This window comes from Pagrus major, chromosome 18 (assembly GCF_040436345.1).
Source record: "Pagrus major chromosome 18, Pma_NU_1.0".
Classification (NCBI taxonomy): Eukaryota; Metazoa; Chordata; class Actinopteri; order Spariformes; family Sparidae; genus Pagrus; species Pagrus major.
The window spans coordinates 19,422,474-19,439,974 of NC_133232.1; the positions used below are offsets into that span (position 1 = coordinate 19,422,474).

Below are 17,501 nucleotides of genomic sequence, written 5' to 3' on the forward strand. Positions count from 1 at the left end.
CACCATTAACCCTGCCTCCTCTCACCCTCTGCACAGCTCTGCCCTTTGTAGCCGATGGAGCACACACAGTTGCCATCGGTGCAGGTGCCGTGGCCGCTGCAAAGAGGGTCGATGCACTGCGTGACGGGGACATCGCACTCGGGTCCCTTCCAGCCGCTGTAGCACACACAGGAGCCCTTGTCGTATTGGCCGTTGCCACTGCACAGCACCGGGCACGCCGCTGGAGGAGCAGAGAGAGGGAGGAAAGGGGGAGAGATTAAACCCCGAGCACGACAGAAGAAAAACAATTAGCGGGCTTTTCAGAGATTCTCAAAGCGGTGAAAAGCCAGGGCGCCCACCCACACACACACCCACACCCGCCTAACCCCACCAACACTTCAGCGCGTATGAGGGTGAATAGAGTGGTTAAGGGGCTGGAGAGTGGCAATGACATGAAGAGTAATTACAGGCAGAGGTAACTAAACTATTCATCAAAGCTGTCTATCCCAGGTGAGCACAGAGCGAGCGAGACGTTAGCTGGGGGAGCTGCCATTCATCATCAGTCATCTTGTCTCGGCTCCACCTAAGGCCATGCGCCATCTTACTGCTCCTGATCCTCGCTCGCTGAAATGCGCCAGCTCGCCTAATTAGACAGCAGAATTTTTATTTTATTTTTTTACGACGGAAGAAAACACATTTTGTAAAGCAGCCCGATACCTTTGGAGCAGTCCATGCCATGGAATCCTGGGAAGCAGTGGCACACGCCAGAATTACACTCTCCGTTGCCATGGCAATTGCGCGGGCACTCTTGCACCGAATCTGTGAAGACGACAAAGTGAGACAGGGGGGAGTGAGAGGGAGAGTTTGATGGCAAGCATCAAAGCATTCGATTAAATCATTGGCACCATTCACTCCTTGAAGATAGTACAGATCGAGTCAAGCCGCTCCGAGTCTCGCAGTCACACAGACATCAAAAGCGAACGCCCTCCTCCAAGATTCCATGCATCCCTTTTCAGTGCATCTTTCATAGTGTGTAGAGAATGCATTTCGAATCAGCCATTCCTCAACACCATCATCCATTCCTTCATTTGTCTGCACGCTGTGTCAGAAATGTTCTTGAATTCTCCGACCCCTCTCCTCTTCCCTACAATCTGCCACTTTCCCTTTCGTCTTGCTTGTTTACTCCTCGTCAGGCCCCACCAAGGTCATTAATACTTCATCCAGGTGTGGTTGCTTGGTGCAGCGAGGCAGATTTTAGCTGGACCCTCCTGTATGTGTGTGCGCGTGCTTCTGACGCATGACTTCAGCGCTCCATCCACCTCTTAGTGCCTCTTAACCCACTTACCAGACGAGAACAGTTTGGTGGGAAGAAACAGGGTCGATGCTAATGATAAGGAGGCATTTTGGACTTTTATCCGTCCCTTCCTCCTACCCTTGTTGCTTTTTCCAGCTTCCACTCATCTTACACAAAAGCATTACTCAGCCTTTCCATGCTGCCTTCCTCTCGAACACTTCCTCTCTCTTATTTCTGTCCTTCTTAGCCAATTCCCCCCCCAAAATCTCAAACCCCATGTCTCCCTCTTACCCTAATGCCAACCTCTCTTTCACTCTCCTCTTCAGCTCCTCCTCCTCCCGTCCTTCACTCCACTTCACTCCATTCTGGCTTTGCCCCCACCATTATGTCTTTCCTCCAGCTACCCCTCTCGGCACTCACTCTAATTCTGCCCTCGCCGCCTCTGCCTCTCCTTCTCTCCTGTACTCCTACTGCTGAAAGCTCTACCGCCAGATATTGACAGTGAAGGATTCTTTCACTCAGCTTGACTCTTTCTATCCATCCCCCTTGTTCCCACACTCATGCCTCCAACACAGTTGAAATTATTTGGGGCACTGTTTCCGGTCCTAAAAACATCCAATTTACAAGGTTGCAGTGGTATTTTATTTGGATTCATCTATGGTCTGGTTTCCGATGATTTCCAAGACAATTGAGTTTTTGCTCCTGGTTGATTTTCTTCCTCTTCACACTTGTACAAACACCATGGAAGTGAGTCTACACTCTCAGATATAATAAGTTTTGTTTTCTTTTTAGATGCATACTGTCAATTTAGCCTACTACGCTTTGGCAAAGACAAATCTTTTACCTCACTAAGCGGTCCCGCCTACTTGACAATGTTGTGTTGTTCGTGACAACGTTGTGCACATGCTGGTGGAGAGTGTTTTTGCACCCTGTGAAGTTTTTGTCAAACTGGGGAAAAAAATCTGACGAAAATGCTACCACGCCCCTCTTAAAGCAGCACTCCACCAATGTTGCACATTTCTGTGGCTCCAAAGGGAGCAAAGTCTGATAAATTGCCTCAAGTGATGTCAAACACAAATCTTTTACCTCACTAAGCGGTCCCGTCTACTTGACAATGTTGTGTTGCTCGTGACACCGCTGTGCACATGCTGGTGGAGAGTGCTTTTGCACCCTGTGAAGTTTTTGTCAAACTGGGGTAAAACATTGGACTAAAATGCTCTTAAAGGGATACTCCACCAATTTTACACATTTCCAGAGGGAGCGAAGTCTGATAAATTCCCTCAAGTGAGGTCACCTGAGGGAGTCACAGTAATAGTTTGAATGAAGAAAGAAGACGTCTGTAGCCCGCTCCTCATATCTGCTTGAGGCTAGCGGCTGGATGCTGAGTTGCATTGTGGGTAACGTTTGGCACCAGGTTTGACAAGGAAGAAGAATGTGTGGAATAAAAAAGACGTTATCTCTGGCTCTGCTGCATCGGTTTTTATACTTAACAAAAAAAAACTGTCCATCATCCCTCTGACAATGTAATAGGCTACTGTAGAAGTGCCATGCTACGTCAGTGGAGTACTCTTTTAAATCACTTGTAGTGAATAGCTTCATTCCCCATCTCTGAAATGCTGGTGCTTAATCTCATCTTACCTCTCTCCCTATTTCCCCCCATTTCCCTCCCTCCCTCCTTCCACCCACTACAACTACAAATGTCTCACCCATGACGTTTGTGCTGAAAGAAACCGTCTCTCTCTCCCGGCCGTCGTTGTAGAAGGCCAGGTGCCAGGCACCGGCGTCCAGGTACTGGACAAACACTGCCTCATTGAGGACCACAGTTTGGATACTCCTCCTCTCCCGTGGAGACTCCACCACGCTCCACTTCTCCTTCCCATCCAGGCGCTCCATATAGTCGTACTGTGGGAGAAAAGAAAGAGACCGAGAGAGTTTGGGGTTGAATGGATGTGAGACTGATTCAACTATGACTCAAGTATGAAGTGCTGGGGTGGCACTTTTCCGACTGTGAAAAATGACCTATGGTTGTATATGCAGGAAGACTAAAAGATGAGGGGAGTAAGTGTGGCTGGAAGGGAAGCATGAAGAATGCAACAGGGAGCTCCCTGGGAGTTGTCATTCTCTTTGGGTTTCTGGGAGCATTGCAGAAAGGTTTTTTTTTTTTTTACTGCTGCACAGTAGCCACAACTTTATGGTCTTTACCAGCTGAGGTCAGGCCAGGCAGTGAAATCTGAATGCAATTATGTCTCATTCTACAAATCAAATCTGCTGTTAATTGAATAGCTTCTAATTAATACGAGGCAGTAAAAGTTACATTACTGTGAAATTTAATTAAGTGTAAATCTTAGGCTAAATTAGTTTTTTCAAACTAATATAATGAATCACACATGAATTTTAGGATTTCCCATGACACACGAAAGTTTTTTTTAATGTATTCTCCATTTCAGCTGATCAATATGAAGATAAAGGGTCCCTAATGAATAGATTGATCATTCTGTGATTAGCCCATTACCCTGAAGGTGCAGAAGATGGAGAATCTATGCTTGCTCGCGCTTGGTGACAGATTTTACCTGTGCGTGTGAGGGGGGCAGGCCCTTGCGGATGTACACTCCGAACAGAGCATCTTTGCCGAGGGAAATGTTGAACTTGAGGAACTGCGGTATGCTGAGGTGGAGCAGGGACCTCCAGAACACTCCCGGAGGCACCTCCTGGGTCACCCGCCTCCCGACCTCGATGTTGCCTGTGTCTATACTGCTGTTACGGCCTGCCCACGGACCTGGAGCGAGGGGGAAAGAAACTGCATAATCTGTGATTACAGGCTTCGATTGTCAGAGTCAATAGTTAATCATCACTGTTTACTGGAAATAATCTGCTATAAAAATTCACGGCCATTGAATAGTGGAGGACGAGCACCATTAGCTCTGCAAACTGTGCGCCCACAGTTTATGTTAAAATGAGTGTTGTTACATGTGACGGTAGGATGCAAAATGATGCCTTTGTAGCAGAGCCGGCAGGACTGTGGACTTTGTTGTCTGGGCTGAAATGAGAGCGAGCTGATAGAACTGCAGGGCACAGCTTTCCAAGCAGACAGGCACGCACGCAGAAACACACAGCATCCTGCAATCAGGTCAGTCATCTAACAGCAGAGTTGGGGCCCAGGCAGACAGAGAAAGACTGAGTTTGAGCGTGTGTGTGTGTGCTCGCGGAATAGCGAAGAAATAAAAGTAACAATGAGAAGAACAACAGCAGCATCTGGCCTAGACGGCTGGGGAACACAACACAACAGTCCTCTCATTAATACAGAATACAGACACAGAGCAGCAGCCCGCACGTACCTATAGCACATGCTGTGTGTGTTACAGAGCGAGATCGAGCGAGCGAGAGAAGAATAGATAGAGAACCGCATGGGGGCCTTAAAAGAGAGAAGGGTGGAGGGGGTGTGTGTGCAGTGTTTTACCTCGCTGCTGACTGAAACGATAAACCTAGCTCGACACAACTCAGCGGAGTGGTTAAACAGCACATACTGATAGCACAGCTAGTACTGTGTCATGAATAATGAAAATGTTTTAGTTGGTGGGACTGTTTTAATATGTTACGCGCAGCAGAAACAGCATTTAAAAGCCTTAAAGGATGACGCTGTTTCCAACAAATGTCTGTCCTTCAGTACTTTATGACTTTCTGTTTGTGGCCCTCAGCCCCCGAGCCAATTTATTCCTACTGAAGACTGAAAATATAGAGCTTTGTCTTATGAATGAATACTGCATTTGTTGGGGACTATTTTCCGCTGCGGATTAATGCACATTTAGCATGTTAGTGAGTTTATTCAGCACCGGGATATGAGTGAAAATGATGTGTTTTCAATAGTTTCTGGACAACAATGGAGCACTCTTCCATAGAGGTAAAGCTATATCAGGCTTTGGAGACACAGATAACACTTGTAAGTAGTTGGCTTTGGTTTTCCTATGGAATTTGTTGTCAAAAACAAATAAGTATGGATATCACTACCCTCATCCTTTCGAGGGTACATTGTACTGTTCTGCCTCGCAGCTCAGTGTGTGGATATTCATGTGGGGTGTGAGCGCTGTAGTTCATACCTCTGCCTCCAGAGGGCAGCGTGGCCACATCACTGTTGACAGGCAAGCCAGCTCCCAGTCCGTTGTTCAACACAGGGCCGTCGGACGGCTTCAGCTGCCATGTCAAACCCAGCAAGTTGATCGCTGCACACAAAGGGACGGAGAGAGAGAGAGAAGAGGAGAGGAGAGGAGGGGAGGAGAGGGAAAGGGGGGGGAGGGGATGTGAGGACATATGACTTGAGCGGTGAATTGTCTGCGAGCCTGGTATAAAAAAAGCCACACTTGAAAGCTCATCAAGCCAAAGAAATACAGGAGGCCAACGCTCTATGTCTGATCTGTCATTTATACGGCACACAGTGCAGCTTTTATAGAATGCTGCTTTTATACTTGCGTTAGTGCATATCAATCAAAAACCCCTGTTAACAAAGTGGCAGGTAACCCGCAGCACAGAAAACCGAGGCAGGTCTTACAAAACAGACAATTAAAAACCATAAAAGGGCCTTGTCTCGTTCCCTTTCTTTACCTCAACCTCTCACAATCCTCTTTCAACTTGACAGCATCTCCTGCTTTTATTTTGGAAGCCTTTACACCGTCTCGTGGAGAGAAAGTGACAGATCGGTCTCTGAAGAGATCGCTCCATGACTCTCTCCTCTCCCTTCTCCTCATCCTTTGTCCTCTGTTGTGTTATTGTGTGCTGGTGGTATATGACTGCTCGAGCGTATGCGCTCTTCATTTTGTCAGCTTTTTACTCCTCCTGTGTCTCTTCCCTCCTTTAGCCTGCTGCCATGCGTCTCCACCTCCGGAAGAAACCGCCCGAAAAAATGAAACAGTAAGAAAATAGTCCCTTCCTTTGCTGTACACAAAAGTAGCTATTCTGTGTTTTAATCTCTCTAATGCTCTTGAACAATTTCCTGACTAGGAACAGTGGAGATGCATCGTTTGCTCATGTCTGAATATTTAAAAAGGATGTTATGGGAAAGGCACAATGCACCTGCAGTGTTGTACATATACATGAACACTGTGATGTGAGCCTTGAGGATGCTCACGGACGTGTGATGGTGTACGATGCATTATGTAGGTGTTATTGGCCTCATCCTCACAGCATGAGCCTTATAACACCTGCACGTGAAGCCCAGGAATCAATTTCCCTCTTGTCAAATCCCATCTCCACTCGCCTGAGGTTTGCACACGCAGGGAGGAGCGTAAAAGTTGCAAGAGAAGGGGATGCGGCTTTAGGAAGTGCTGCCGGGGCAGACTCATTCTCACCCCACCGATTGTCCCATCGCTCTCTGTTTCTTTGTTTCTTCCTTTTTATGTTTCTTCTCTTTCCCTCTTTCTCCCCTCCCTCGCTCCTGGTCAAAGGAAAGCGCTGACACCTCGGCTGCTGCCCGGCCTCCACTGTCAGCTCTTTTTTATTTTTCATGTGAGAGGGGGGGCTGGAATAGAGAACAAGAGAGACGGAGCGAGAGGGAGAGAATGCGGAGAAAACTACAGTGTCCTTCCCCCCCTCTTGTCTCTTTTCTGTTAGATCCACCTCTTGCCCTCTCCTCTCTCATCACGCTGACCTTCATTCCTCTCCCTCTTTTCCTTCTAATTCTCCCTTTTTTCCTCCTTCTCTTCGTCTTATCTCTGCCTGTCCTTCCTTGTAGATAACGCAGACATGCATCCGCGCACACATTGCGGGCGCACGCACGCGCAAAGATGGTATCAAGGGGGGGGAGCAGTCGATGGAAAGATTACCTATTGAATCAGCAAGAGACAGTAAGCAAGAGTGAGTCTATTGTGACGGTGCTCTCAATCTAGGTCATCCCCAAGAACACATCAGACAGCCCTATAGTTATCTTATTGTGCATGTGTGTGTGAGGGTGGGTGCACATGTGTGGTTTTCCCGAATGAGTCTCCTCTTTCTGTGTTTGATTGGGAAAAGTTGACCAATAGATGGCACTCTTACTCCTTGGCGTCAGGAGCACAAAAAGCCAAAGCTTTTGTCAACAGGTTTCTTTGCAGCAACACGCAGAGCAGGAGAGACGGAGAGAGAAAGGAAGACAGAGACAAAGAGAGACACTTGTTATCATTCTCTTTACAAGCGCCATCCCTCATTTTAACAACACTTCTAACTTTGTTAGTGTGTAATTTTAGCCAAAATGAAACCGCTGAAATTGACGTATTTAGCTTTGTGTTGCCATAATTTTAAGCATTTTCTTTTCGGATCATAATTGCCGTAATTACTGTTTTCAAGCTGCATTGGAAGGCTTTATTAAACGCCATGCCAATAAAAAAGCCTATCTGAATTGAATTCGACTGACAGACACAGGGAGAACAAGAGAGAGAGAGAGAGACAGTCTGACTCTGTGAGACAGGGCTGTGCTCCCTTTCTAATCTCTGTCTCCTCACTCGAGTTCATTTTAAGAGACACGCGCACACAAAACACACATGTACACACGCATGGAAAGATCACAGAGAAACAGGTTTAACAAGCAAACTAGCTGGATTAAAAATAGATCAGTTGCTTCACGAGGTTTTTATGTAATCTCGATGCATAATTCAGAGAGGCAAAGTGCTTGCCAGTATCATCTGCAAAAGACAGCATCTGAAACAGCGGCAGCACACGTGATCCTGTGACAAAAAGGAGAGGAGCAAATAAAGGACCGACTGACGGACAGAGGGACGCGGGAGATGAAAAGGAGGAGGTGGTGGCCGCGGTTCGGAGAAGGGGGCCAGCGGTCAGGAGCTCTCGCAGAAATCTCGATGAACCTCGGCGGAGAGGAGGAGAGGAGGAGAGAGCAACAGAGAGAATACTGGAGGACAGCGAGAACTGAGAGAATATTTAAGAACATATCAAATCCCCCGAGGATGAGGAAAAAAAGAGCAGGGAAAACAGGCTACAGATGATGTTGCAGAGAAGAGAGGAAGAGATGAATAAGCGGGGCCTCCATGGATGAAACGAGGAAGGGAGAGGAAGATGGCAAGTGGAGAGGAAAGATTTAAGGGATGAGTGGCCCTGCATTCATTGACTGGTTGGGGAAGAAAAGATGGCCGTGCTTCTTCCTCTGACAGTAAGTGGTTCGCAACACAGGCAATCAAACAGAAATACAACGCTCATGCGTTAAGGCTTTTTTGAGAAACATTTCCATGTGTCTGAGTAGAGGGTGTGACTGGATTTCTGCATGAGAGGAAAAACAGAGAGGAGATGGAGAAAGGTGACTTTGTGGCAGACTGTGCACTGAGTGTCCCCTGACTGGAAAATATTGTATCATCATCATTCTGTTCTCTGGAACATGTTCCAAACCCTCTCTCTCTCTTCCCTCCTCTATGTTAGCACGTCTCTTGTCCCGTTTCCGTCTCACCTCAACCATATCATTGCCTATTTAAATGCCAGCATCTCCCATTGAACCAATTGCACTGCTCCTAATTGCACCACAGAGGCAGAGAATGGCCTCTCGCATGTTTTTCTGTGTAATCTCTTGCAATGCGACTTAAATTACACAAAGAGCACAAGTGTGCGCACTCACGCATGCACGCACGCACGCATGCACGCATGCACGCAAGCATAGGCAGCACACTCTTCTTTGCCATCTCCCCTGGCCATCCTGATAAATGCATATTAACTGTTTTAATTCACCACTAAATTAACAACTCTGACCTCAATTAGGGCGGTAATTGTAGCCAGCCCCCTATCCTCGGCCTGGCTGCTAATTGGTTTAGGAAGCTTTTCCCTGCCTTTCTATCTTTCGCAGCGCCCACCCCACCCGCCGCCAGCCTCAAGGCCCTCGTTTAGCGAGCTGGTAGACATTTTGTTGCCCAAAAACAAACACACGCACAAATAGCAGCCGCCTGAGAAAACCTTTCCTCCTTCGCTCGCACCTTTCTCTCCATTTCTGCAGCACTAATATTGGAGACACTGAGGAAAGAGCAGTTTGCTGCCTTGCATTCTCAATATTCAGGCCGTTTGGGATATTTCTGAGAATTTACCACACAATATCCACTTATGTAGTCTATAAATAAGGCAGCCTTCTCTCTCAGCTAAGTTCTGAAGGCGCTGCTTGCTGAGATCATTTAGAGTCTCAGACAGAGCGACGGGGGCGGTGGTTGGCTGCTGCCCTTGGGGGTCATATACACTGAGAGAGACAATTTGTCTGCTTCTCAGCGTGTGTGCGTGAGTCCGCGTATGCATGCTTAAAATTGCATGGTATTAACAACAACTGCACGCGCGTGCACACACACACTGCAACCCCCGACGGGACCTTCCTCACCCAGCTGATGCAACTGAACTGTAATTGACTGCAACACAAAAGGTTATGTGAGTTGCTTGCAGCTCCCACCTGCAAAACAGCGTCTGCGGCGGAGAGAGAAAACGGCAACTCACTCATTCACGCAGCAGAAATGGTTTCCTTATTGGCACTGAAATATTGAGACGCCCTGACGCAGATGTAGCCATGCGCGTGTGCCTGCGTGCGCGCGTGCATGCACGTGTGTGATGGGCTAAATGAAAAGAGATGTGAATCTGAGTGATGTCCTCCTTTCTGAATCCTCATTTCCTCTTCAGATATCTCTACCCTGACCCCCCCCCCCCCCCCCCATCACAGCCTCTCCCTCCCTCCCTCCCTCTGCCTTCTCTTCTCTACATCAACCCACTCTGCCTCGTCTCATCCCTCCCTACCTCGGTCCTTTCCCTCTCATCGATCTGTATTAGAAACAGGATATGAGGGACTATGCTATCTTATCACACATCAGAGAGCTAGAGAGAATGAGTGAGGAGGAAAGACGAAGGAAGAGTACGTTCTGGGGGCCAAGAGAGGGAGAGGACCGAGAGACAACGAGAGGCGGAGAAGAGAGGACGGCAATTTCTTTCACTTCATCCATCTCCTGTTTAGAACACAGGATTGGTGAAGCTCCATGGGGCCTAATTGGACTAACGATTGGGCCCAGATAAGACCCGCGCTAATGAATCAAAGAATGAGGAAATAAATGAATGAAATGAGCCCATGCACTCTGATGCAGGCAACATGAACACTCAGCAATGACGTCAGCAAGTCTGTAGATTCGGTTGGAAGCATTTTCCCTCCAGAGCACGTCCAGAAACTTAGCAGAAAGTCAAAGGATCAACATCTATGATACCACCACGTGCTGTCTGAACAAGTGTGCACCCTGCTTAGTATCACCTGACCAGTGCAGGTGACCCATTTATCCCTCTGGTGCAGATGGTATAGCACCTTGTGCCCGGTCCTGGCCATGCCCTGCCCTTTTCCTGGACTGGCAGCGTGTGGTAAGATCCTAACCTTTATCAGTACGACAGGCCCTGCTGCTACAGACACACGCTCCACGTCTGATCCTTATGCCCAGGTTCCTGCATTCACCATATGCCCAACCGTGCCCTCACCTCAGCACACACGCAAGCACACACACACAACAAATGTATATGGACACACACAAACACACACGCACACGCTGGCATGAGCGACACATCCTGACCTCTAGCTGTTCTGCCGCAGATCAGCAGAAGGGAAGCCACATGCAGAGTGAGAGGGGACTTTGGGGTCAAGGAGCTGGGTTTGGAAGGTAGCCACGTCGAGAGACCTGCAGGTCCCACAACTGAAGCAGACAGGATGCATACTCAAGGACTCACTATTGTTTTAAATGTTTTTCTTTGACTATTAAAATAAGGGGGAGAATCAATCAATAAAAGAAATCAACAATATTCCGAAAAAGTTCAAAACTTTCATACATAATTGGTAACACATTTGCATTTTCTCCCTGTTTTTCTCTTCATTTTCTGTTACTAAGGCAGTGATTCTCAAACCCTGGGTTAGGACCCCCCATGGTGTTGCAAGATAAAACTGAGGAATCCAGAGATGATTAATAAGACAGAAAGGAAGGGAAAAACACATTGCTGCTTCTAAAACTTGTTTTTTTGTTTGATCTTGAGTTCACCTCTCAGAGTCTTTAAAAAAATATCCAAGAAGGGAAGATCTCTCTCTGGAGCAACAGGTTGCAGCTCATAGACATGACCTGAGACAACGTGTCGCATGTAAGCATCAGTTTTACTTCAAAATGCCAAAAATAAGAAAATGAAAAAACATTTTTTTTTCTCCTAAATTTTCAATTTAATTTCTTTTTCCAGAAGTATGTCAGGCATTGGTTTTCCAAACTAGAGGTTGAGACCCCCCTGAGACAAGTCTGAAAGGCTGAAAGATGCTTAAAAAGAACTATTAACAATGATTAGTTTCTCCTCTTGAAGCCTCTGAAAACTGTTCAAACAAATTTTTCAAAGAAAAAATGCATAACTTTTCATTTCACCTCTGTATTCTTTCCAAGAAACTATTCAAACCTAAAAAGGGAATGTCTATTTGGTTGAATGCTCTCATCTCACAGAGGAGAAGTTGCTCTGCTTTAAAGGGTCAAAAGCAAAATAAGCTGGGAACCACTGTATTAAGAAGATTTGTTTTGAGGTCAGGTCTTGCTTTTTAAAATTTGGCTCCCATTTGTGATCGGTTGTTACAGCCCGTGGCATTAGCATGAAGAGGTGCTGTTTTACAATTAAGATGCAATATGTAAGAATTGGCCACCTGTCAAATTCATACTCAACAAATAGGGGCAGCATATCACCAGAGTAACTGCTAATTGCTGCTTACTGTGTTCAGGTCATACATCTATGACTGTAGCTACTGTTAGCTTGTTAGCTCAGTTAGCTATGCAGCTAGCCAGACCACTGGGGGAGTGTGGGTGTTTACACCTTTGGACTCGCTGGGAGAAAGGTTTTCAGTCCAGGGCTAGCTGGTAAGCATGCTAACTTCAGCAGATATCTTTAAAACTGTTATTTCATCACATTCTGTTGATATTTTTTGAATGTTTGAAACTAAAAGTCTTACATACTGCTCCCTTAATGCCTGCATGCCCTCCAGCTTTTACTAACATTACTTTTACAACTTTACAAAGAAAATGCAAACCACTTTGATTGGAATAACACCTACAATAGTTTAGCAGAGCTATGAATCTCTGGACGGTAAAAATCATTAACATGTTATTATGTAAGGGAGCAGTGATATGACTGCACTGAAGTGAGACACTTATAACCGGGAAGAATGGGCAGTAAGCGATTGTGATCAGTCTGGAACAGCGAGACAGCAATGATGGATGGAAAGTGGTCGGCTTAGAGGCATGAAGGTCACACTCGATGACAGTGTGTGTGTGTGTGTGTGTGGGTGTGTGTGTGTGGGTCTGTTTAATCAACAGACAGGGGAGCTGAGACTAAAAATACATTGTGTGTGTGTGTGTGTGTGTGCGCGCGCATGCATGTGTGTGTATGTGTGTGTGTGTGCACTCTCATTCATCAGTGGTGACAATACCATGTGGAGTATGCTACTGTGCCCGACAAATTCAGCCATCACACACACGCACACATTCACACGAAACACCCCTGCAAAGGTGACACAAGCGCCCGCTAGCAAGTTTACTCATTGCAGTCAAGGGCACACCTGTGTCTGTGCATGTGTGTGTGTGTGTGTGTGTGTCTGACATGTCCTCGATCTTTCATCTACATTTCAACCCAGCCTCTCCTCTCCTTACTAACCACGATGCATCCCTTATTCTGTCTGCTTTTTCTCTCTCTGTGCATGTTCTGTCCTCCGAGGCTTACATCCTTCTTCTTGTTTCATCCTGTCCAACTTCTTTAGGCATCATCCCCGTGTTCTTGTCCTCCACAGCCTCTCTCCGTCCTCTCCTTTCTCTGTCACACTCCCTCTGTTCTCGGCTCGCTGTGATCAATTAGGAGACATTAGTCCCACAGATATTCCAGGTGACAGAACCTCAGGAGGCCACGGTCTCCTTCATCTCTCCTCCCCCTGCCTCCCTTCAGTTTCTCCTCTCCACACCTGGCTGTCTTGTCACTCCCGCTCCTCCTCCCCCGTCGGCTCCCCCTCTTTTCTCGGCGAGCGCAAACAATCTCGCGCTCTCATCCCTTACGGAGCCGACAGTGACATATCAGCCTCAGCCCCCCTCTCCTCCGTCTCACCACTCATCTATCCTCCTTTTCCTCACCCCTTTATGTTCTGGCTACATGCTGACAGTGACGCATCTCCCTTCTTCCCCTCTGCCCTCTCTGCTCCAACTCTATTCCACCCCTTTTCTTTTCTCCTCTCCCCTCGCCTCCCTCTATCTCGCTCTCTCCAGGTTTGCCGCTCACAATGACGGACCTGTCTTCCCTCCTGTATGCCAACCGTTCACCTGTATCCTAGCAACCACCTCTCCTTTGGCTCTGATGCTCCATGCGGAGCAAGCAAACAAGACGCCGGGGGAATGAAGAACAAGCACTCTCGTTTATCCTCCTCCCTCCATCCGTTCAGTCATTCCTTCACACGTAAGGAGGAGGCCATACTCCGCTGGAGTTGGGAGTTGGGAACGCTTTAACTGAAAACGCGACTGTCTGTCCTCACATACAAATGAACTCTCTTAAACTCATGCAAACACACATTTACGTACAGAAATGCACAGAGACACAGCTGCGTATGTTTGTTCCTTGTGCATCTATGTGTGTGTGTGTGTGTGTGTGTATGCTTATCTCAACCCCATGGCTCCATTCTAACAGTAGGACACAGTGAAAAAGCTTCAAAGAGATAGCGTCTAGCGTGGTCCTGAAGCATGCTGAGCCTCGCCTTTCTAAAAGGTTCTCAGCGTGCATGCATACGTGTGTGTTTGTGGAAGATTGTCGAGCGGTTTCTGAAGCTTTATTTATGGTCTTGAAAAATAACAAAGAAGAAAAAATGCATTTGAAGGCCGGCACGCCCTCAAAGCCTCGCCATCAGACGCGCACATTGTCGCGCTCGAATCTCGTAGGTTGTTCTTGGGGAAAGAGCACTCACACACAGACACACACACAAAAAGAAAAGTGCTGTTCAGGCACATGTGTCCGGGTGTAATTTATGAGCGGGCTCTTGGGCGGACGCCTCAGAGGGGTCCTCTTCACGCTGCATGGCTCTGGGTGCTCTGCGCAATCCCCCCAGTGAGCACTGGGCTCCCACACACACCTACACAACACACAAACAAGGTAGCACAAAATCCCCCTTATGAGCAGTGAACTCTTCCGACTGAAACTCGCTGCACGATTAACGCTACAAAAAGCTAGGTAAACACAAGGGTTTCAGGCTTGGCAGCACCGCTACAGCTCTGTTCAGCACAGAGAAAACACCAGAGCAAAACATTTCCTTACAACAGCTGAAAAAGGGGGCCCTACAGTTAGCAAAAGCAATAATAACAATAAAGTATAATTTCAGCCTTGTTCTGCTTACCGAATTATAGCCAGTTGCATAATTAAATTTGTCGCTAAAGCACTCACGTTTGGCATGCAATAAAACAAAGAAAGTGGAGCTTTAAGGGAAAGTTATTAGCAACTCTTGCTCCCACTCACAGAACTCCATTCAAAAAATAAAACATTTTACAGTAAAATTACACTGTATTGTGATACCAGCTATGAACACCTATAAATAAAGTAATTTCTCAGTGAGGCTAATAAGCTAATGCTACCAATTATTAAGACAGACAGGCACTATTGTAAACAAGTTGTATCTGGCAAGTACCCAGATGGCGCACTAACACTGATGTAGCGGTAAAAAAAAAATTTGTATATGGCAGCAATTATGTTCTCATAATGGACATTTTTTATTATTATTTTACCAATTCCTTCCTAATTTAACTTAATATAATTAAATTGTGTGTCCTTCTATGAAAACAAATTAGTGTCATCAAAGCCTAAAGTGAGCTCAATGCTGTTGATAAAATAAGATAGATAAACTGAGGTTTTGGTCACTTCTGCTCTCCATTACATCCCTGCCCTCAAGTAGCTGCGGGGAGGTGTGGTGAACTTTTGTGGTGGTTGTGGCCTCCCTTCCTTCCTCTCCCTGCTGCTGTGTGGGAGCTCCATATGTGGCTGTCCAGCGCAGTGTGACCGTGTAAAGCTCAGGAGAGGGTGGATCTGTCTGTGTGCCCCAGGCGAGGGGCCTTGATCTGCTCTGGAAGGACACACACACACACCAGTCTCAAGGGCAGTCCGAGGGGACGCACAAAGGTGTGTGCACACGCAAACATGAACACATGCACACAGGCACGGACTTCAGTGCACATGTTGGTGTGCAACTTGGATGCAAACTGAGGTGCATAAAGTGCACACACACAGATATTCATATTCATATTCATATTCACTTACTATGGATGGACATATATCTATATTATCTATATATCTATATATATGTATATCTATATATCTATATATGTATATCTATATATATGTATATCTATATATATATATCTATATATATATGTACATATAAATAATGTAAAATTGCATTAATAATGTATGTAGAGGTGTTAAGAGGGTTGCTCTTTCTGCTGATGCCACTGCTTCCTAAGATCCCCCCATCTGTTGACTCTGGTCTCTAGGGTCTGAGGCCAATCAAGGGCTCAGTGACACATCTGCCTCCTCACACACTAAAAAAAGACACACACACATTCAAACATACATACATTCTCTGTTCCTCCTCTTTCTTTTGTCCTCACACACAAACACACAGGCACACAGGTCTGCACTCTCTTGTCCGGCAAACGGGGTCAAGAAGGAATAAAATCCACACCCACGCACATACACCCACACACTCCACGCAACGCTCTGTCTGTCTGATCCACCTGTAGCCATCAAAATCGTGTCCTCAGGTGCTCGGTAAGTGCTCTCCTCTGAGTATCTGCCGCTCCTTTAAATATAACTATAGCGCACTGGATACAGATCAGAGAAAAAACATCCACTTCCCTGGTGGGTGTGTTAGGATTCCTACCTTGAGTGATACTCGCTCAAGGAAACAGCTGCAGTATTTTGCCGTTTATGTATCTTCCTGTATGTCTGACTGGCTGTTAACTGATGCTGAGTGGAGGCCCGGACTCCTGCTGAGTCTGACAGTACAGCGTGATGCTATAGTGACAAAGCTCAAACCTTGAGACTCTGCTTTATATTTAACGGGCCCTTAGCTTGACACTTTTTCGTGGTGGCCTGGGTCGAATACAAATAAGAGCAAAGCTAATTTAATGCGGGTCACAGCAAAACAAACAAACCTGAAAAAAATGATTTTTATGTGTGACTAAGCATGTGAATTCACACTCTGGTTCACTTCTCCATCATTTTACTGGCCAGCATCAAAAGAAAGCTCTCTAATTAAAACCAAGTGTAATTAATCCTCCTCATGAATAATACGTGGTGCGTGTTCGCTTACCGATGAAGTAGGACAGTAGGATGGCCAGCAGGGCAGCAGCTGCGATGGCTGTCACCGCAGCACATTTCCAGCTGCAGTACTTGGACGGCTTCTTTAGCTTGAAGGCGGAGCGGGAGAAGGTGTTTCTGGGCAGCAGGCGAGGGGGCGGAGAGTACACCGTTCCAGACGTCAGAGGGTACCCGGGGGAGGAGCTACTGAAGAGAGGGGTGGTCCCTGACGACGTCTTGAACAAGAAGTGCCTGAGGAGAAGAAACAGGTGGGAAGAGGTCATTCCACGTGTACCGAAAGATGATGTAAAGGTTTCGTGTTATTACCCAATACTGGTGCTGAAATAAGAGGCTCTGTTGGAAGGTAAATATTGGAGCGGACACACAACACCAATCTACAGTCCAGATGACAGGGTCACATATGTGCAAGCTTGTGTCCAATTTCTCTTTCCTATGAACCCTTCCTGACATATGGGTTTAAACACCCTTGAACTGATTGTGTCTCCAATTCAGCTCGTTCCAGTCCAAAGTCTCTTTTTAACCTCCACCTGCTCTACTCGCTTTTTTTTCCCTCTTCCCTCGCTTCGGCCCTGTTCACTCTACTTATGATGTGCCTCGTTTCTGCTCTCAATGGCTGCACAGAATCCCTGCTGTCCCCCTTTCCTGTCCTCATTGCCCTGGTAGGGTCAGAGCTCAGAGAGAGGATAATAGAAGGATTTGAACCATCATCCCTTTGCTCATATTACCCATTATCCTCTGCTATCGCTGCACCTGCTCACCCAATGCACCTCCCTCCCTCCCTCCCCTCTTCTTCCCAGTGCCCTTGCTATCATTTTTCTTCACCCTACTGCTACTCCACTCATGTCTCCATTCATTCCCGAAAAGATTCCCCTCCCTCCTTCCTTTCCGACTTCTT

The 17,501-nt window shown here is 46.7% G+C and overlaps 1 protein-coding gene across 2 annotated transcripts in view; it reads right to left on the bottom strand.

Annotated features, from left to right (window-relative positions):
* The window catches only part of tenm2a (teneurin transmembrane protein 2a), a 157,845-nt gene that overhangs the window by 29,500 nt on the left and 110,844 nt on the right, over positions 1-17,501 (bottom strand). For both annotated transcript variants that reach the window (XM_073486805.1, XM_073486804.1), the window contains exons 5-10: positions 16,599-16,837; positions 5,368-5,490; positions 3,844-4,049; positions 2,980-3,175; positions 697-798; positions 26-220 (exon numbers count right to left, since the gene is read on the bottom strand). In XM_073486805.1, coding sequence (XP_073342906.1) covers positions 26-220; positions 697-798; positions 2,980-3,175; positions 3,844-4,049; positions 5,368-5,490; positions 16,599-16,837 — 1,061 coding nt within the window. The remainder of the gene's footprint in view (positions 1-25; positions 221-696; positions 799-2,979; positions 3,176-3,843; positions 4,050-5,367; positions 5,491-16,598; positions 16,838-17,501) is intronic.